The sequence below is a fragment of the Tyto alba genome, unplaced genomic scaffold (assembly GCF_018691265.1).
Source record: "Tyto alba isolate M040663 unplaced genomic scaffold, T.alba_DEE_v4.0 Super-Scaffold_10, whole genome shotgun sequence".
NCBI classification, from domain to species: domain Eukaryota; kingdom Metazoa; phylum Chordata; class Aves; order Strigiformes; family Tytonidae; genus Tyto; species Tyto alba.
This window is the reverse complement of record NW_024881262.1, coordinates 19,200,435-19,222,410: the sequence shown is the minus strand read 5'-3', so window position 1 is coordinate 19,222,410 and position 21,976 is coordinate 19,200,435. Positions and strand designations below refer to the sequence as shown.

General features: G+C 39.3%; 1 protein-coding gene across 1 annotated transcript in view; it reads right to left on the bottom strand.

Annotated features, from left to right (window-relative positions):
* COL4A4 (collagen type IV alpha 4 chain) overlaps nt 1-21,976 on the bottom strand; it is a 78,772-nt gene that overhangs the window by 7,596 nt on the left and 49,200 nt on the right. The window contains exons 28-44 of the mRNA XM_042799850.1: nt 21,381-21,599; nt 20,288-20,449; nt 19,509-19,679; nt 16,557-16,700; nt 16,087-16,194; nt 15,654-15,832; nt 14,427-14,490; nt 12,810-12,884; nt 12,230-12,337; nt 11,782-11,889; nt 7,747-7,818; nt 6,834-6,962; nt 4,904-5,011; nt 3,808-3,963; nt 3,035-3,133; nt 2,723-2,731; nt 1,723-1,854 (exon numbers count right to left, since the gene is read on the bottom strand). Of these exons, the coding sequence (XP_042655784.1) occupies nt 1,723-1,854; nt 2,723-2,731; nt 3,035-3,133; nt 3,808-3,963; nt 4,904-5,011; nt 6,834-6,962; nt 7,747-7,818; nt 11,782-11,889; nt 12,230-12,337; nt 12,810-12,884; nt 14,427-14,490; nt 15,654-15,832; nt 16,087-16,194; nt 16,557-16,700; nt 19,509-19,679; nt 20,288-20,449; nt 21,381-21,599 (2,043 nt within the window). The remainder of the gene's footprint in view (nt 1-1,722; nt 1,855-2,722; nt 2,732-3,034; nt 3,134-3,807; nt 3,964-4,903; nt 5,012-6,833; nt 6,963-7,746; nt 7,819-11,781; nt 11,890-12,229; nt 12,338-12,809; nt 12,885-14,426; nt 14,491-15,653; nt 15,833-16,086; nt 16,195-16,556; nt 16,701-19,508; nt 19,680-20,287; nt 20,450-21,380; nt 21,600-21,976) is intronic.

Genomic DNA, 21,976 nt, shown 5'->3' with positions numbered 1-21,976 from the left:
CATCAGTATCTGTACCAGGTAATGAGTTATAACTCACCCTATGGCAGGCTTTCATCTTTTAGGACCCAGTTCAGCAAAGTCTTTAAACAGGTACTGAACTTCCTGTGAAGTGATGTACGTATTGGAGAACTTACAGAACAGGGAGGGAATGTCAGAATTAGACTGCACTCAGTGGGGAAGGGTAAAGGTATTTTTAGGCTTCTGATGGCCTCACCTTTTTGTATTTCTCATATGTACATGCATTTTCTTACATTAGCAGATAACGAGGTGTGGCCATGACAGTAAAAGATACGTCTCATATGCGGAGCAGAGATAGTGATGGTCCTGTTCACGGACCACTCTAAACATCATTGGAATTGAACAAAGCTATACTTGTCAGGTACTGTTGCACTCAGCAGAGTATTTCCTCTTTAGGTAAAAAACAGTTTTCAGATGAGCATGTTTCTCTAGCACCGCAGTTGTTTCTCATTAATGATGTGTTTCATTCCTTACAAATTTTCCTATTTAACCTGAAGACTGCATAATTGAAGGTTATCTCACAACATTCAAAATTTTCCCCATGTTACTTTTTACTACGTTCATTAAGTCAAAGCAATTTAACAGCTTTTCAATGTTGGTTGCCTAGTTATTTTACTAAAGCTCAAGTACACTGAAGTTTTAGTAATACACATTGCTTTTACGAGTAAAACCTCCAGTTTGCCTTCCAAGCCAGGAAAAAAGTGGAATTCTGCTATCTTAATGAAAGTAAAAGCATTACTAAGTTTTTCTTTCATAAAACCAGTGTGAGTATGTATCACTGTATCATCTGGTTTTACAGAAACTGTTTTAATGATGTATATAATGGAAACACAGCAATTCAACCCCTGAAACATCTTTTAATTGGCAAATCAATTAAGATATATAAAACTAGACAGTTCATTGAAAATTGCCTTGTGTTCACTTTCATGAGGGGAATGTCTATTGCAGGTAATCTCCTGGGAGAAAGTCATGCATTTTCTCTCTAGAGACATTGGATGTCCACTGCAGCCACCACAACAAACTTTGGTTTCCCAAGTAGGAAATATCTAAAACCACATGAAGGATTTCCACTATCTAAACTGAAGACACTACACAGACAAGCTATGATATATTTCTATGAAGATGGTCACTGTTGGAATCATCAGTACCAGCATCACCTTAATCACTCCTTTTTAAGATCTCTTTGGCCAGTTTTCTTTTGTGGTAATTTTTTCATGTTCTAGAAGATAAAAAGTGCTATCGTAGCAGCTTTTCTGACCTCAGTTCCCTTTTAGGACTTTGTTTAGCAGAGCTTTGTGATTCATTATTGCTAAATTTTAAAGCAAGTATGTTTTTAACATCCTCCAAATACAGCCTGTGTAAACCATAGGCGTGGTTTGAGGCATTGCTTTCTCATTTGTTGGTAAAAAGGAGAAATCCCATTTGAAGAATATTTCTTCTCAACAGTGCCTGATGCTTTTGCCCTCCCTGGCAAATGGAAAATGGAATGCAGTGCAGGCAGGCTCAGGCAGCCTGGTTCAGCTGTATTGATCCATCATCCTCAGTATTAACCAGCCCACTACGTGTTTCTGGAGACTGTTCATAAGTGTTTAGGGGGAAGAGACGTGGTAAAACATAGAGAAATAACACTGACACTCTGACCCTTTTCAATCTGTTATCTAAACGACTAAAATAGACATCCAAGATTTCAAAACACAAGCTTACCTTGGGCTCCAGGGTGGCCTATAGGCCCTGGTAATCCTACGGAGCCATCATCTCCTCTTTGTCCTGCTTCCCCAGGGGGCCCTGGGATTGTAGGGCATGAATCATCTATTTTTCCTGGTTCACCAGGGTCACCTGGAATGTGTAATAGGAAAGTAAATTGCACAGAAGATAGCTCCCATGTGAAAAATCAACATAACTGTTAGTTGGTTTTTGGTATTCAAGTGTTTACTTTAAGTATTGTAAAATCTTGAATCTCTCACTGCTTTTAATTTTACTCTTAGTCTTTTAGCACAGCATTTAACAGCATGGCAAGCATGTGTTAACAGGTGTATGCTAGCTGTTATATTTCAAATATGTGGTGTCCAGTTTCTGTCTTAATGTGCCCCAAACTGATTTGAGTTGAAGCCTAAAGTCTACCCAACTTCAGTGGGACCATTTTAGCACATGTGAAGATTTACCATACTTTGCCTATTCTGTGGCTGCAAACCCATCAGTAAGCTGGCCAAAGAAGCTAACCCACAATATCCATTTAAAATAATTATAATAATAAAAAATAAAGAATGGCCACTTTTTAGGTATTGAAAGTTACTAGGAGCTATTGGCTATGTACATTTTGGAACAAAATCAGATTCAGATCAATTTAGTCAGATTAAGGGTTTAGTGTTTGTAGTAATCCAGTGTTAGGATTCAAGCTTTTGCTAAATTTTTTGTTAAGAAGCATTTTCTGTGACAACAGAAGACCAAATTGGTAATTTGGAACAAGTGTGTTTTACAAGTCTAATTGACATCATAGCATGAGACCTCTCAGCATAGCATTATCCTGATATTGGTCTTCTTGGAAGTACTAGCTATTTATGTGAAACATTTTTTAGAACTATGTTGTAGCAGTATCTGCTATTCCTAGCAGCCAAAACAAGAATACCTTCTGCTAAGAGTGGAATGTATCTATACAGAAGGAAGCCCACATGGAAAGAACAATAATCAGTAGTCATCAACTTACCTATGAAACCTGAAGGATTTGAAAAATGGAAAGCAGATTGTGGCCATTGCGGTGCAGGTGGGAACAAGTTTCAGGCATGTAAATTAGAGTAAAGAATGGAATGAGAACTGAAAACACTCTCATGAGATGACATTAGAAACAAATACATAGTTCAGAAATTTTTACACAACTCAAATGAGAAATCAGTTAAGTTGCTTTTTTTTCTGAGATCGTTTAAATTGTCTGTATGCAAGTACATGTTAGTAAGATTATATATGACTAGAAAGATCACGATTACAATTGGGTGACAATAAGCAACAGGTTCATAAGTACCTGTGGGACCTTTGGGACCAGGTTTTCCTTGAAAACCTTGGTCTCCTGGTTGTCCTGTAGCACCAGGTGGACCCTGTGGGCCATGGATTCCCATAGGACCTGGAAAGAAAACAGTTGTGCAGTTACATGTGGTTGCATTCCAAGAAGGTGAACACATAAATAAGATGAAGTCTGGCTGCTTGAGTAACGAAAAACGCTTGGGACAGCTCAATTCTGTTGTCTTCCAGAAAGAAATGGACATTTTCCTCTTCTCTCCCTGGTCTTGAGCTGAATTAAAATTTATGACTTTTTTTTAGAGAGTGGAAGGAATTAGTGTAGATAGTACTTTTCTGCAGTGTGTGAAAGAAGCAGTATCTAGATCTCTGTTTTCAAACTAAAGAATCTGTTGAAAGCCCAAAGCTATTGATATGGAGCAGATGTGAGAGTCTGTGTTAGTCCAAACACCTCTTAATCTCCCATAGTTTCTCAAGACGCTGCAGAGGGGTCAAGGTTTGCTTTATCTGGCAGATTCTGAAGTTTTACTGCTTCATTTCTCAGGTTGGTAGGGGAGTCTTCCAACAAGTAGTTGGTAGTAGTACATGTGAATCTGGCTCTACTCTGACCTTCTGCCCCAGCCCTAACTTATCTGTAGTTAACAGGGCAGAGCTATGAAATGTCCAGCCTACCCCTTCTGCCTGGCTCAGTGTCCAGTGGCAAACCCTGGTGCACAAGGCTCAGTTGCATAGGGCTGAGCATTAAGTGTACGTGCTACTTTAAAACATCTCAGGTCATACCTTTTGGGCCTCCTCTTCCTTGGTTCCCTGGCAGACCTCTGGCTCCTTGTCGCCCTCGCTGCCCAGGATTACCTGGAGCCCCTCGAATACCGGTATCGCCTGGATCTCCTCGCACAAAGAGAGTCTCTCCAGGAGGACCAGGATTCCCAGGCTGACCTACGGTAACAGAACTTTATTCTTAATATATGCATGAAGCATCAACATCTAAAATTAGACATGTTTAATTTGATTTTTTTTTGCTTTTGTGGGTTTGTTTGTTTGTTTGTTTGTTTGTTTTTTGTTTTGTTTTTTTTTTTTTTCCTGGGACATAAGACAGCCCTTGTGTGTTTTTGGAAATATTAGCATTAGCCTTGGTCCAAGGCATTGTAAGGAAGACAATAATAGGAATAGCTCCCAAAACTGTGTAGATTCTGTTAAAGCAAAAGGCAGCAAGTTAAATGTTACATGCATTGAGACACTGTTTCTCATATTTATTATAGTGTTGCTTACCCTTTCAATCTCCATACCCTATTTCCCAATAGGAAGTAAGTCTTGGTACTGGGTAAGGAAGGATTCAGATAATACTTACCATAAGGGGACAGAGCAACTTGAAAGAGCTCCATTTGAGGACCAGAATCTCTAGAAATTGACTGGATCCCTTGGCGACTTCTGCTTGTAGCAGAAGTGAGGTCTACATAAAAGCTTACAAAAGAGTTGCCAGTTTTAGCTTTCCCAGGGCTGGATTTAGATTGGAAAGCTCTTCGTGGGTTTACCAACAACAGCAGGCTTCTAGACAATGTGCTTTATCCTTCTTCCGAGGAAGAGAGACCAGTAATCTTATTTCTGTTTGCCTCTGTGGAAACTGAGATATGTTTTAGCAGCAGGACTTGTACAGAATTACCATGCAAGCAAGAAAACTGAATCTGGAGATCTGTATTTTATCCTTGTTCTGGTGATCTATCCAGTGTTCACTTCCCTGTGTATTCACTGAGGTATTGATTGTTTTCCTTGTTCTCTATATACTTTTATATGTTGTTCCACAGATAGCAACCCAGTGACTCCTAGTAACCTCAGGGGCATTCTATATGATCAAACTTTGTATTCTTGGTTTTAATACCTCTGATGCCATCTAAACCAGGTGGTCCTTGATCACCTGGAGGACCAGGAGAAGCACTATCAGGAGATCTTCCTATAGGTCCAGTGGGTCCAACAGGTCCTCTTTTACCTAAGGAATCACATTTTACAAAAAAAAAAAAAAAAAAAGAAAAAAAAATCAGAGGTTTTTTTGGGTTACAGAAATAACTTACTAACTAAACGAACAGTGACATGTGAAGTCATGGAGGTAATGTATGCTCTCACTTGTATACTGAACATACCAGTGTTTAGGCTAATGAAGACATCTCGTAGAAGTTAAACTGTTTGTTATCTTTTTAAAATTTTAAATTATTTCCATAAAATCTACTTAAACTAAAGAATGCAACATCACACATTGGTATATTGCCACAAATAGCCATCTTCTGAATTCTAACGATGGGACAAATGGTAAAAATGTAAGACAAGTGGGGACTATGAAATCATTCTGCCTGGGACAGCTTAAGTATCCACAGATTGTTCCAAGCAAAAGTGAGTTCAGCTGTCTCCTAAAAACCTCAGTGAACAAAATTTATTTACCAGCCTTAAATGTATTTTTATCCTAATTTTTAATCTGGATTTTTGCAAAATAAGACATCGATGCTCTTACATGTGAAAGGCAGGAAAATTTACAGGTTACCATCCTCTGCATAACACTTGCGACTAGTCTCAGCTTGTTAGTACGTGTGTTGCATCGTTGCCTTCTTTTCTACAGAAAAACAAATCTAGTTTCTTCAGTTTTGTTTTTGAGCCCATCCTTCCATTTACTCTCTAGTGAGTTCTCCCTAATTTGTCAAAGCTGGACACAGTATACCATAGGATCCTATGTCAAGCAGTGTTAATACATTTTAGAATTAAACTTTTTCTCTTTTTTCACTGACAGCACCATTCTGTTGACTCCCCCAGTTCATGAACGGGTAACTGAATTGAGAAAAATGACTATGTCTTCATCTTAGAATAATTCACCTTTGCTCTTTTTCTTCTGTGTGTTCTGTGACACTGTGGCAATGTTTGGTAGAGTAAAGCTGATGTCACTTCTAATCATGAAATTGCTGAGGCTTGAATGGGCCGCAGGAGACTTTCTAGTTCAACCCTCTCCTCAAAGCAGGGTCAGCTGGAGCAAGTTGCAGGGGAATCTGTCCAGCTGGGTTTTGAGTATCTCCAAGGATGGGCACTTCATAACTTCTGTGGACAACCTGTTCCCATATTCAAGTATTCTCACAGGAAAACCAAAACTTTTCCTTATATTTAAATAGAATTTCCTGTATGTCAGTTTGTGCCCATTGCCTCTTATCCTGTCACTGGATATCACTATGCAGAATCTGTCTCCATGTCCTTCCCATCAGGTACTTACACACATTGATAAAATCCCCCCCTGCGCCTTCTCCTCTGGAGGCTAAGCAATTCCCACTCCCTCAGCCTCCCCTCATATGGCAGGTACTCCAATCTCTTAACCTTCTTAGTGGCCCTTCCTGAAACACTTTCTTTTTCCTATTTCTATGAAATTCCTATATCACCAAGGCTCTTAAATGATCATAGCAATCTTGTGATTACAACTCCATCTTGCATTTACATCCGAATAGTTGATAGATTTACTATATTTCTGACTACCAGATATCCTGCACTTTTTTTCTACAGGAATTTCTTCCCAAGAGGCAACTCCACCTTGCAGTTCCCTGAGTCTGTCCAAGTCCATCATTTTCTATTCTCATTATTTCCTCTCCTGTAACATAATAAACAAGAAATACTGGTGTCTCTGTATCTACTCAAGAAGCATCAGCATGTTATTGCAACAGAAATGTTTTTAGGGAGGGAATCTTCTGGGTGTATTAATGTTCATATTAACCAGGGGAAGAGCCTGTATGAGCTTCATTTCAACTCTGCATGGCACCCCTAAGGACAAAACCCTTTCTTACCTGGGAATCCTGGGAATCCCCTTTCTCCAGGGGGGCCTGGAATAGAAATACCAGGCCATCCAGGTTCACCTCTGTCTCCTTTTGGTCCAAGTTCTCCTGAGTACCCTGGGGGCCCTGTTTCACTTTGACCTTTATAGGAAAACAATTATGTACATAAAGCTTACAGTAAGTACAAATACAGATGTGCATAATAGAAATACCAGCTGCAGATGTTCCTCCTTGCAAGGGTTGCCTAGTACTGTTTTTCTGGTTCTCTCTTGGAAGCTGGATAGAGTTTTGTTGAATCTGGCCCTGATTCATCTCTTTCAAAGAAAGTAATCTCTTTGCTTTAATGCTCTTCTTCAGGGGTTATTTTATATGGTGTCATTATTGTCTGTAAGTTGAAATGTAAACTGATTGCATGGTCCTAAATTTAATTTTCTATCAGCATAGATTTGTAATCTCTAGATAGATGGTGAGCACTGTTTTTTAATACTGCTTCAAAAGCACCTTTTGAAAGTTGTAAATAGATCAGCATGAGTGAAGTCCAGGTTCTTAAGTTTGTGGCACACTGCCTGTGGACTTTAGTGGGTCTGGGATTTCATAAGTCTCCTTTTAATTTGTTAGTTCTATCTTTTACATATAAAAAACTTGGAGATTTGGCTGTCCTTTGAATCATCTGCACTGAACATTTTCATTTTATAAACAGCCTTGAAAGGTTCCAACAAAACTATGAGTAATGGAAGTTTAAGTTTTCCCCACAAATAACTGCAGGTGTGTCATTAGGCATACTTTAGATTGTTTGAAACTCTAGTCTGAGCCTTAATGATATCTTCTGGACAAGGCAAGTGTCAAAATAACGTGCATCATTCATTGCACATTCAAGCATTTAAGAGAATATTTTCTGTTCCACATTGCTATTTCTCTTCTTTACCTGGAGCTCCTGTAGAACCTTTTTGACCTTTTAGTCCATCCAAGCCATCCAGTCCGGGCAGTCCAGGAAGACCTGAGAGGTATTACAAGCATGACTAGGTGCCACAATAATCCTTTACAGTCACAATTAAAAATTATGTTGGTTTTGTTCTGACAACACGTTCTGGATCAAGACAGGGTATTTGCTGAATTTGATTCTTACTGGCAACCAAAGATGAGATCACATTGCACTTGAGTGCAGTCTTTTTGGAAAGGAAAATGTGAGAAATCTGAAAATAACAATCATAATACAGCTTCACATCAAGGCAATCGGAAAACACACCTTTTAATCCTTTAGGTATTTCTATACTGCAGCTAGCAGCAGGAAGCTCAGGATGGGATAATTTACTCTATAATGAACCTTGTGTCTGTGGCTAGACTACTACTGCTACATGTGATTAACTAGTCCAAAGTTAGCTGTGTTATCACATGACGGGGTGACTGGGATGCAGGCACTACCTCAAGTATCTGTAAAGCTGTAACTTCTTTACAGCTTCTGTTCCAAAGCTAAGGGCAATTTAATCTAGTTGCAGTAGAAAGAAGCTAAATTTTCACTTGTCTTCTTTTCCCTGGTCCTGCAGTCTTCACACAGAAAACTATGCTCTTCTCCATCACACTATTACAAGAATTCTTTAAACTGAACAGCACAAAGTCTTTGAAGACAAGAAATCTGTAGTTGAGACCTATGCTGACATGTGATATTATAGAGCAGCTTTGTCACTAGTGATGTTCACTAAATGACCAGATCACAGGCTGGGTGTTCATGGTAGTCAGATGTAATTTCGCTTTATAATCTGTGTTTTTTTGAAAATTGCTAAAACACAATAAATAAAAACATAGATAGCATTTTTTAATCCATTTTTAAAAGCTGAACTAATCTGAAACTGTGTTTATTGCTTGCAGTGGAAGGTAAAAATATCTCCATATCATTAGCACATTATGGTTTCTTAAATTTTGTAGGTGAAGTATCAGATGTGAAGACGTACGCTTATTAAATGCAGATTGCAGCCTATCACCTGGTGATAGGAACAGATTTGGCAAAGCTGATGGGTCATTTGGTAGTAACAGGTTTCAAAGAGGTTTCAGACAGAGGGAAAGACTTGGGATGCTTCTTGCTCCAGAGGGGGACAGATTAGAGTGGACACTGATCATCAAGAAGTTGAACAATACTGCCAGTGCCTATTCCTGTGTCTTTTCCACCTCTGCTGCTTATCTCTGCCTAATTTCCTTCCCTGCCAGTTCCTCTTCCTGCCATGTAGGATTCCCAGCCCAGCTGCAGTGTTTTTTTTCCACAAGTCTGAATTATCTTCCTGTCTGTCTCCTTTTCGCTGTCTAGCTGCTTCCTGGAGTAGATGTAGGTTCTCTTGTTTCAGTTCCTGGGCTTGATCCCAGTGTGTCCTGCAGCACACAAATCTGCTGTTTGTGCACAACATGAATCATGGGAGAATGTATTGCTCTACTTAAGCACATATGAATGGATGTATTTTTTAAAGTTTATAAACTGGTCAAATTTGGCAGGAACAAATTGTTGTAGGAACAGAAACACGAATGCCCTTCATCAACCGCTTTACCAGTGACATATGTAAAGGTTCCTAGTTCAAAGAGGGGTCATGTGAGAAAGGAAAAATAAAAGGACAGTAGAGTTCTCTAACAGACACAATAAAAATAATATCCCATAGTTTTGTTCTCAGAAAGTGATAAATTATTTTAGTTAAAATTTAACAAAGTAATGAAAAGAAAGGGGGGGAAAAATAAACACCTCAACCTGCAGCAAACACTGGTCTAGAAAAATTTTAAATCCATAAGATTGTTGGAAAACCTGCAAGACATTGATATGTACTCTCTATGTAATCCCATTTATAAGACAGGATACTGGCAATCCAACCTGTAGTATCTTCTGTGCCCATAATTAACTGCTCTTTACCTTTTCATGGCATTCTAAATTTCAGTCCTGCTTTCTGTAGCCTGCTTGTGCTTTGGGCATGTTCCCATTTTCAAATTTATGTAGAGTTGCATGCCAATTTGGGGAATTTAACAGTGGTATTTTAAAATTATTATGAACTCCTAACTATTTTTGGCACCTAGGTCACCATTTAAAACTTTTTTGATCTTTAGCTCATTCAGTCGAGATTGATGTCTTGGTTTACTTGCTTTCCAGGGAATTTCTGTCATATTTGCCAACAATCCATTATAATATCAGCACTTGTAATTCTAGATTTTTGGATTGTATAGTCCCATACTTCTAGGTACAGCTGAATTGGCTGACCTGTGTATGAACCACTGTTTCTGTATTTTACAACCCAATTCAGCTTCTATTCAGACAAGTAATTCTGCTGATGGTCTTAATATTACTTGCTTCATCAAGGATTACTCACACCAGTAAGGCTTGCCAGGCTAAGCCCTTAACTAGTAAAACTATCTCTGTAATAAAGAAAATGTGATTATGCTTTAGTAGATGCCTTTTAATTTTTTTTTTTTAATCTAAAAGTTCTTCAGGCACAAGACATTCAGTGTCAATGAGAAGCAGTTAGACTAACAAGGCTGTGTACTTAGCTATGAACAGCCAATTAACCATTTCATTTCTAATGCTAGCAACAATATTTATTTAAAACAGTGTTAAGATTTATATTCTCCAATTGGAATACAAATTCCATTGAGTTTTCATGACTGGGTATACTTTCAAAGCTGTTAGCCTTCTTTTCAACTATGCTGGCAATATTTAGAATCCTAAGGCTTAGCAGGCAACTTGGTCTCAAATGAATTGCCATTTGGAACTGAACTTTTCCCTCTGCAGCACGTGTGTTAATTTGTTATGCTTCTTGCGCAGGACTTGGGATAAGTTCTGCACAATATAGAAAAGAAGTGTCTTACCACTTACAGCAAGAAGGAAAGAGTTTATCTGCTACTAAGAAGTTTTCAGCAGAAGAATGCTTTTTTTTTTTTTTTGACACCTCTCAATTCAGACATCCCTGTCACTGCAGATCTCTCTCTTTGTTACAGCAAATACTGTTGCAACAATAAAAAGTTCTCTTACAAATTATGCACCAGCAAGGAGTGCTATCTGTCATGATAGTTTACATCAGCACCACTTATTTACTGCAAGCAATCATAAATGGTTTCCATTTTTCATTTAAATTTGCAATAGTTTCTTATAAACCTTTTCAATATTTCCTTAGGCTGAGTTTGAAAAACTGAATCTATTGTCATCTCTAACCGTTTGTCATAGCCACAAGTATTACTTTACTATGATTTCTGTATATGGTCCTGTCCAGGAACTGGTTATAAAGCACACTATAACAGAGAGAGGATACAAAGCACATAGTTGATTACCTTTCTTTATGAAGTACTAATATAACATAATTGCAATATATCATTCTAAGTGTAGCAGAAGTTAATAATGTTCTCCAACAAAAACAACTGTACAGATGAACTGGTGTTCAATTTAAACAGAACAATCATTGTGAGAAGTATAAGTTAGAATTTGAAGGAAACATTTCTATGTTAAATCCACCAAAAATCAGTTTCAGGAAAACAAAACAACAACAAAGCCAACAACAAAAACCAACCCAAATTATCTTATCAGAATTTGTTAAAATAAATTTGTAAGACAAAACTCTCCATGGCTTTCTGCTGGTTTTGTAGAGTAACAGTGGCACTCCATGGTGAAAAGTAGAACACAGCATAATTGAAGTGAAAGCGAAATGTGAATTACTGCAAAGTCCTTTTTCTTTCCTTAACTTCTGCTATCAGTTACATCAGCTGAGCCAGAGTCTGTTTCTTCCTCCTTCCTCACTCATTTTAGATTGTAGCCGTTTTCTGAGGTAGCATTTATATTAATTTTCAGTGATGGGAACTGACTTAATTATTCTAATAGTTTAGGAGAACACGGAATCAAAATCCTGCTCACAGTTAGGTCTTTTCCATTTTTCACTACTAAAAGGGTATTTATGTTTGGTGCTGTTACATTACCAGAACAACTCCACTGTATACTGTTTACCTTTTCTGCCTTGGGATCCAGCTAATCCTTTCAATCCTGTAGGTCCCAAAATTCCATGTCTCCCTTTTTCTCCAGGTTCTCCTGGCAATCCCTGAGGACCTGTAGCTCCTGAGAGTGGAAAAAAAAAAAACCATGTGAATATGCACATCTATTAAAACTACTGATTTTTTTTTTTTCCCCAGGCTACACAGCACACTGAGTTAATCAAAGGTACCTAAAAGTATATAGCAATGTATGAAGAATTGATGGAACTTGCTCTTTGAGACTGAGCAGACTATTGCTGCTGTCTATAGGTACTAGATACTGAAGTAGCTTTCAATACACACCTTCATATGATCTCTGATTTTCTCTAGCCTCCTCCACAGAGGTGCCTCCTCAGCTGCATTTTCCTGTTCCATATCTCTTTTGAGCTGTTACATGGCATTATTTTTTTAAACTTTGGCATTACCTGGAAATCCAGGTTTTCCTGGGTATCCAGGGTCACCCTTGGATCCTGGTCTTCCAGGTTGCCCATGGATACCTGGCGAACCCTTGTCTCCTGGGAATCCACAGAGTCCTTGAAGGAAAAAAAAAAAAAAAAGAAAATCTAGCATTTATTTGTTTCAAGTTGCCCATTCTTCATCTCATAAGTTTAAAAATATAAAAGTTCAGCAAGGGGTTTCTTGACTAGAAAAATAATTTTATTCAAATACTTCAGATCCTTGCATCTATTTATTAGTAATGAATTACACTGATCTCTCTGGTGATATCCGAAAGAGCAGAAATGGCTAGCAAGATACAGCTAAGCCAGGTTTTATTCTGGTAGGTATTGGTATGTTCATCAGTGCTGTACTAGATGACAGTAAACTCTACTTCCTATGTTCATGCTAGCCATACTGCCCATTTTGATGCCTTTCCAATCCCTGGGTTTCTAACTATAGAAAATACTGCTCAGTATACACAGGAAGCAGAGATAAATCTCCGCTAACAAAACTTACAGAAAATAAATTCTTAAGTCTGATTTTTTTTTTCCAATCAGACAGAGATACCTGGTAATCCTGGATCTCCCGGAGGCCCTTTTCGACCATGTGCACCAAGCAGAGGAGTTGGGTCGCCTCTCTTGCCTGTTGAAGTACAATGACTTTCATTTCATACAAGTATCCTTTTCATCCACAAAACCAAAGCTGGACAATTTTATAAGATCAGATAATTTACTCATGTTAACAGCTATAAAAGGGACTGAGAGAACATGGAGAGAAAAGTGGTTTTGGCACATGCAAATTATCTGCTAGCTCATCTTGTCTTGAAGTACTAACTCAGTTTGTGTTTACTATAACTCCTGGCAGTATTCATGCAGTGTTCAAAAATTATGGGAACTTTCCCAATACTGATAGCATATACTGAAATTGAAAGATAGTGCATAAATTCCCCATGACACTTTATTTAACAGAGAGAACACCTTATGTAGGTTTATGAGGTTATGCAAAATCAATATAGTGTGAGTGTTTATGCATTAAAGACATTTCAGGGACTAGCTGGGAGTGTTTAGCCAACACTCCTTATTTCTGTCTGTGTTGAAATTCCTGTTTATCACAGAATCAGTAATTCTGAGCAATTTTGCCTTACATTGTCTGTACAAAGGTCTGATCCCTCCTACTTATTCATGCTGTCTCCATGTTTGACTTTGCTGTGAGCAGTTAAGAGAAATATCAATTTCAAGTGTTGCTAGAAATCTCTTGCCATAGCAATCCCCACCCTTACTGGCTATTTCCTGCTTTAGTCTTACGGATAACTTTTCCAGGACATTTGTCTTGAATACATTTCATAAAAGTTATCAAGTATTGTTCTTTACTTTTTTTTTTTTGTGGGAATATATTCCCTGGCTGAGAAGGTCTTGAATTTTTGAAGAAATAGAAAATATAACTGAGAAAAGACTTTCTCATGTCCCTTTAATGCTTTTTTCCAGGCAATGATTTAATTTTGTTATTTATTAGTAATGAAATCCTGCTCCAAGAAAATTTGGAATATGATGGATGACATCATTTTGGTTTTCTTTGAAACAATTTTAAAAATCTGAATATTGTAGATAAGTTTTTCAGAGTAATCTCTACTTATGTAAAAAACAATGTACAGAACTTCAACTTTTCAGCTGAATAATTCTGCATCCATGGGTATGAACTCAGCCTGATTTGCTACACTACACTTTCAGAAGTTCTAAGAATTCAAAAATTATAGCCTGGAAAACATTGGAAAATAAGTGATATAAAAGAAATTATAAATCATGTTGGAATATTTAAAAATTCTACATATCTGCATAATACCATATGATAATACCCTAATGATGGCATTTTCTCTTATTTGATTTGACAAATTTTAGAGTGGATTTTTATATATGTTTGATGGAATTATTAAACTATGAAATTTGTCAGATATTTGTCTTCTAAATTAGTAAGACCTACTTTAAAAGGAACAAAATGTTAAAGAATATACTGAAATGCAAATTTTGTCTTCAGGTAAGTCAGACTTGTTTCTCATGACATTCATGTTTTAATTATTTTCACTTCTGTCCTGTTGTCCCTTTTCTAGTGAGTACTCGCTGTCTATCAGACCATATACATCCTAATAATACTGCTCTTTTTGAAAACGTGTCTATATAATTTCATTACCTTTAGATCCTTTTGGGCCAGTCAGTCCTGGGTTTCCAGGGATTCCTGGTAAGCCAACGTCACCCTGATTTTTTTAAAAAACAAACGCTTGACATAGGTGTAGCAGGAATGATCTATAAGAGCATTTGTTTCTCTTACACTGGTAAACAGACCAGCAGTCAATATGAATAGCAAAATTGTATCTTAAACTCAACAGAAAAGCATGCTGTTTTGTTACATGTCTAGCACTGACCACTAACACTTCCAAGAAACTGTAGATTAGACTTGCTAATCATTTTGAATTTGTGCTTTTATAGTTTTTGCTAACTCTTGGCTTGAACTGCTTAAATTCCCCACAGATGGCTTGAGTAATTTGATTTAAAAGGTACCATAAAAATGTACCAAATATTGTTGTATGTTACCCAAAATTTACTATAAACATTAACCAGAAATATGATGTGATATAATAGTAAAAATCTAAAGATTTCTCTGTTTTTCCTTTTGAATAATGACCTATAATCAGCAAAACACAGATTACCTCTTCAAAGAAATATAAGACAAGCCAAGCAAAGATATGTTCCTTTACCGAAAAACCAACTGTGCTTTATGCTTCATGTAATCCCACTGCCTGTGTATCTAGCATACAAGCCAGTGAAGAATTTTACCTTATAACCGTATGTTATATGTGCGGTTTTATAGATTCATTCTTGAGCAGTATTACTTGCTTGGGTTCTGTTTGGTGCAAGCTGTCAGTATGGGCACAGAAGACCTGGTTTGTCTTGTCTATTGGCTTGGCTGCTCCACATAGCAAGATACGAAGAAGTAGCTATATATATATTAACTTCATACTTGTGCTGTTGCTCTGTTATGATCTCTGCAATAAGTGATTTGTCAATCCAATCCGTTCTTAGGAATAATGCTTAAGACTTGGTTGTGCATTCATTTTTTGCCCCATTAATAAGTGCAGTGTAGCCCAGACTTCTACCAAGTGGCAATATAACAAAATCACAACATGCAGCTGGGAGAGAGGGAGGGGAGAGGTCTTTGTTGACTGACTACAGTTCCTTCTAAAATGTAATCCAAGTACAGAAGTATTGCATTAAGGAATTTACTTTTCCTATTATACTGACAGTTCCTTCTCAGGAGGAATATCTAATGGGTAAGTACAATAGAAGTACCCTTCATAATATTTCTTGGAGGCAAAAGATAACTGCAAAGTCCAGGACATTTCACTACCACTTTGCTTACCTGGTCACCTGCTTGTCCTTGAAAACCTGTAATTCCTTTAAAGCCTTTTGGTCCTGGGAAACCCCATGATCCTGGAAACCCCATCAGTCCAGTGTCACCATGGTCACCTGGCAGTCCTGGGACACCATTCTTCCCTGGAAATCCTGGGGTGCCTCTGAAACCAGTATTGCCTTTTTCACCTGAAGGTTATTGTAGAACAAGATAGTGACCAATACAGTCAAGCCATTATTTGACACTTATTTTGAATATGTCTATGCTTTCACACTTTGTGTATTGCCTTAGTAATTGTCCAAAGAAACTAGCCTGCTGGTTTAAGAATCTATAAACAGGCTGCTGGATGTTACTGCAGCTATGAGTCCAAACCTGTGAAAAACACTAGTGATTTATATCAGATGAATGTGTGTGTATGCAGGGCTTTATTTTATGAATTTACCTCTTTCACCTCTAAATCCGTTCTCACCAGGAAACCCTCGTTCTCCCTTTTGTCCTTTCTCAAGACGGATGTTAACACTGCCGCTGTCTCCTGGAGGCCCTCTTTCACCTTTGAACCAAACAGATGGAATGTAAGTAAATCCTCATGAGTGACTTGTCTTGAAAAAAACTTGACAAATCTGAAGTTGCAGATGTGTACAGGGCAAAATTCAAGGTTTGTCCAAATAAGTGATCTTACTCTGATTTAGTGGTAAATGCACCTGTTGATCTGAGTGAAATTAATTTTTCTTTGGTTATTTTTCATTATGCATTCGTAACTGAGATAACAGGATTTAGTACTTAGTATCTCTGAAAACAGAAGTAAATATACCCTCATAACAAGAAGAAAAAGTAAATATATTTCTAACACAGTAGTAGCAAAACAAAATATAGCAGTAACTTAACTAGAGAGTGAAGCAGATTTTTACCAACCTTTTATTCCCATATCCCCACATTCTCCAGTAGGCCCAGGTGGACCCACTTTTCCTTCTTCACCTTTTACACCGGAGATTCCCATTGGGCCTTGTGTTCCTGGGAGTCCTGGGAATCCTTGGGGTCCTTGAATCCCTTTGCTTCCTGGTAATATTAAATGCTTTATTTACATATTCAGTCTGCTAAGCTGTTGCTGTCATATTCTAAGGAAGAATATAAAGCAAAAGGCAGAAAGTTTAGAAGGCCTTCTTAGGAAATCACCAAAGCTAGAGAAGCAATAGTTGGAACATGGCTTCATGCCAAGATCAGGCTTGCCTTGAAATCCAGACTGCCTTGAAGCAAACATCATCCCCTCCCTGCTGCCGCCCCTGGAGATTTAGGCTACACTTACTACTAAAGCAGTTATCCCCAACACATTTTCAACACAATGCACAGCTAAGACACCACCAGATTTTGCATGGGACTACTGGAAATCACAACTCCTACTCTCCAGATGAGACAAGAGAAAAACAGGATTTTGCTACAGTTACTCAGAATAACTGCCCATTGTCTAGTGATGATTTGGGACCAAGGTCACATTTTCTATAAGTATTAGACATAATGAGAAGCTATTTCTCCACTTACTCATAGAACCATAGAATAGAATCACAGGGTCGTTCAGGTTGGAAAAGATCTTTAAGATCATCAAGTCCAACTGTTCACCTAGCACAGCCAAATCCACCATTAAACCATGTCTCTGAGCACCACATCTATGCATCTTTTAAATACCTCCAGGGATGGTGACTCAACCAGTTCCCTGGACAGCCTGTTCCAATGCTTGACAATCCTTTCTGTAAAGAAATTCTAATATCCAACCTAAACCTCCTCTGGCATAATTTGAGGCCATTTCCCCTTGCCCAGTCCCTTGATACTTGGGAGAAGAGATCAACACCCACCTCACAACAACCTCCCTTCAGGTGGTTGTAGAGAGTGATAAGGTCTCCCCTGAGCTTCCTTTCTTCCAGGCTAAACAATCCCAGTTCCCTCAGCTGCTCCTCAGAAGGCTTGTGCCATAGACCCTTTGCCAGCTTTGTTGCCCTTCTTTGAACACACTCAAGCACCTTAATGTCTTACTTGTTTTGAGGGGCCCAAAACTGAACAGTGCCGAGTACAGGGGGACAATCACTTCCCTAGTCCTGCTGGCCACACTATTTCTGATACAAGCCATGACGCTCTTGGCCTTCTTGGCTCCCTGGGCATACTGCTGGCTCATATTCAGACAACTATCAACCAACACCCCCAGGTCCTCCTCTGCAGAGCAGCTTTCCAGCCACAATTCCCCAAGTCTGTAGCGTTGCATGGCGTTGTTGTGACCCAAGTGCAGGACCTGGCAGTTAGCATTGTTGAACCTTGTTACAACTGGCCTCAGCCCATCAATCCAGCCTGTTCATAACCCTCTGTAGAGCCTTCCTTCCCTCAAGCAGACCAACACTCCTGCCCAACATGATGTCATCTGCAAACTTACTGAGGGTGCACTCGATCCCCTTGTCCAGATCATTGATAAAGATATTAAACAGAACTGGTTCCAGTACTGAGCCCTGGGGAACACCACTTGCGGCTGGCCACCAACTGGATTTAACTCCGTTCACCACAAGGTTTTGGGCCTGGCCATCCAGCCAGTTTTTTACTCAGTGAGGTGTACATCCATCCAAGCCATGAGTAGCCAGTTTCTCCAGGAGACTGCTGTGGGAAATGATGTCAAAGGCTTTAGTAATGTCTAGGTAGACAACATCCACAGCCTTTCCCTCACCTACTAAGCAGGTCACTTTGTCATAGAAGATCAGGTTAGTCAAGCATGACCTGCCTTTCATAAACCCATGCTCACTGGGCCTGATTACCTGGGGGGATCCCATCTGGCCCCAGAGACTTGTGTGTGTCTAAGTGGTATAGCAGGTAACTAACCATTTCCCCTTAGATTATGGGGGCTTCTTTCTGCTCCCCATCCCTGTCTGCCAGCTCAGGGGGCTGGGGACCTCTAGAACAACTTGTCATAGTATTAGACTGAGGCAAAGAAGGTGTTAAGTACCTCAGCCTTTGTTATTGTGTTTCCTCCTGCATCCAATAAAGGATGGAGATTCTCCTTAGCTCTCCTTTTGTTGCTAATGTATTTATAGAAACACTTTTTTATTGTCTTTTATGGCAGTAGCCAGATTAAGTTCTAGCTGGGCTTTGGCCGTTCTAATTTTCTCCCTGTATAACATCACAACATCCTTGTAGTCTCCCTGTGTTGCCTGCCCCTTTTTCCAAAGGTCATAAACTCTCCCTTTTTCCTGAGTTCCAGCCAAAGCTCTCTGTTCAGCCAGGCTGGCGGTCTTCCCTGCCAGCTCATCTTTCAGCACATGGGGAAGGCCCGTTCCTGGGCCTTTAAGATTTCCTTCTTGAAGAGTGTCCAGCCTTCCTGGACCCCTTTGCCCTTCAGGACTGCCTCCCAAGGGACTCTCTCAACCAGTCTCCTAAACAGGCTAAAGTCTGCCCTCCAGAAGTCCAAGGTAGCAGTTTTGCTGACCCCTCTCCTCCAAGAATTGAATATTCATCAGCATAGTCACAGACTGCATCAGTAAAGGAGATAGTCTGGATGTAGTAGAAAGTACATTGTTCTTATTACAGCATATTATAACAACAACCTATTACGATTAATCAGGAAATAATATATGGAAATATGTCAGTGTTGTAAAACAACTAAAGCACCAGGATGCACCGAGATGCATCAAACTATTTCCATCCCTTTGTTTGTATTATAAGGGAAAGAACAAAGGATGCTATTGTTACTGCCTCTACCCTGTTGCAGGGTCATATTCTCAAAGCTAGAAAGGGAGGAAGGAGCAAAGTACTTTATAGCTTTAACAGCAGTAGAAATAGCTCCCTCTACAAGAGATGTTATAGATGAGGTTGTTTGCAGGATGTTTAACATACCTGTTTGTCCTGGGAAACCAGGTGGTCCTTTATTGCCTGGAAGTCCTGGAAGGCCTCGGGAGCCTGGAGGACCTGGGGGACCTTGTGAGCCAGGAGAGCCTTTGAGACCTTTGACTCCAGGTGGCCCGGCTAGGCCCCTGTCTCCCCTCTGACCTTTAAAACCTGGTAAGCCTGAGAAAAAGAGCTTTCATCTGTGTATGTAAATGCAGGAAAAGCATTCAGCAATTGTATCTAAAAAGTAGAAAGTGACAGATTTTGGTAAAAATATGAATGTCATCAGACATGGCAAAATAACTTGGAAACTTTGCTACCATGCTGGCTCTTCCTAAACTTTTCACTAGTGAGAGGCATATCAGTAGAAGCACCCTGTGAAAAATCAGTACTAATTTGTAAATACTGTTGATATATATATAGCTCCTAGCTCTCCCTAAATACCACTTCAATTTAAGAACAAGAAAGATTAAAGTATCACAGTAATGATAGTAGTTGAGTTAATTTACTCAGGACAACAGAACAAGAGGTAACTCTTCCATTTATTACTTGACAGTGAACACACTCTGATTTGGCCAGCTAAGGAACAGTATGAGAATGGAAGGAAAGTTGGGAAACATCTGGGATGCACACTTGTACATTCCTTGAGTTTAAGGAAATGTGAAAGATGTAATGTACACCCCCACTAATGAGCAGCCACCATGTAAATATTTGTCATGTCAGCCACAAAAATAATGTGATTAAATCTGCTAGAAAAGATGCGTAAAGCTTAGAGCTGTGTTGTGTACCTTGATGTCCTGGCAGGCCCATGACACCTCTGAGTCCTGGTGGCCCTGGTAAGCCTGTGTCACAAGGTGGACCAGGGAAGCCTGGACAGCCTGGTGCTCCTATATCACCTTCTGGGCCTCTAAAACCTTTGGCACCTGGAAATCCTGGAGTACCAGGCTGTCCTGGAAACAAAAAAAAAAAACATTTTAAAATGTTTTACTTCGACTACTCACCATCTCTCAGAATTCCTAATTGTAATTTTGAAATGTACATGTTCAGTTATTGTAATATCTTACTTATCCTCTAGTTTTTGCATAGTTTGTGAAAACTGATGCTTTTCAGCAGTTTAGAATTGGCTGTTGTGGAGATCGTCTTTCTTTAAGGAACAAATATGAATTCACCTCTCACCTATAGGCAAGGATGACTTTATGGCACAAAAAGCTAGCCTCTGATGCAGAGGAGCAGAAGGGAAGGAGCTCACTGGCCTGCAACAGCTACACAGCACTGGGGTCAGTTCTATAGGTATTCCCAGCACAGAAGGGTGTGTGTGTCTGCTTAGGGCTGGGCAAAAGGAAGACATATAAAAGGAAACAGCAATATCTTCTATGAAGTGGGAAGGAAGTGCTACTGTGGAGACGTCTGCATCAACCAACAAAACTTCCCTGAAATGAGGAGTGTAGTGCCCAAGATATTGAGGATTATATTTTATAACTCTGGGCAAAGAAATTTACCCCCCTCTCCCTGATCGTTCTCCCACTTTTTGCCAGTCTTTTCAGATTTGAGTAAACAATCTGAGGCAGGGACTATCTGTGTGGCAGAGCAGGAGGCCCTAAGCACAGATGGCCGCTTAGCAGCCAGTAACAGTAGTAAGAATAGGAAGCTGCACTGATAATCGATGGACTGGGTAAAGGCATCTTCCCCTTCCTGCAATGCAGATTTCCCCAGTGGCTGATTGACATTAACTGTAAAAATGTAAACATAAAAATAGGGCATACCATTCCCAGTCACCCTTAGTGATCCAGGAAAGAGTAAATTCTGTCTGAATCAGGACCAGTTTTGCTCACATTTTCTCTTTTGAACACATGGAAATGCTTCATAGAAACTGGCTCATACCTCGAAACCCAGGAATGCCTGGATCACCCCTTGATCCTTGTGCACCAGGGGGTCCTGGCAGTCCCCTGTCACCTGGGATTCCTGGAGGACCATATGTGGTATCACCTGGAACACCTTTCTGACCATCTATGCCAGGTGGACCTGGAGGGCCTTTTTTACCATCAACTGTAGATCCTCTTTCACCTTCATCACCAGGATCACCAGCTTTGCCTCGAAAGCCTGTTGATAGGATTTTAAAATTCAAATAGGGCATAAATGAGAAGTTTTATGTTGTTTTTAATTTTCCGTCTAAAACCGTGGAGTATTATAATGCGAATTTAACCAGAATTAAATTATCACTTTGCAAGGAAGACTAACATCATACATTTAATTTCAGGTTTCTCATTTACAGTTAATGATACATGAGGATGGAAGGGGGCAGTTGTTCCTGTGGGAAGTGAGAGTGGCATTTTTGGGGCAGCATCTGTCTTGTGTACTGCACTCTTGTCCAGTTCCATCCCTTTGCTAAAATGATACTAATTGTTCTCAGTTCTCTGAGAATATTTCCTCTCTGGACACTGAACTTCAGGTTACTGCAGCACCTGCAATGCTGGAGG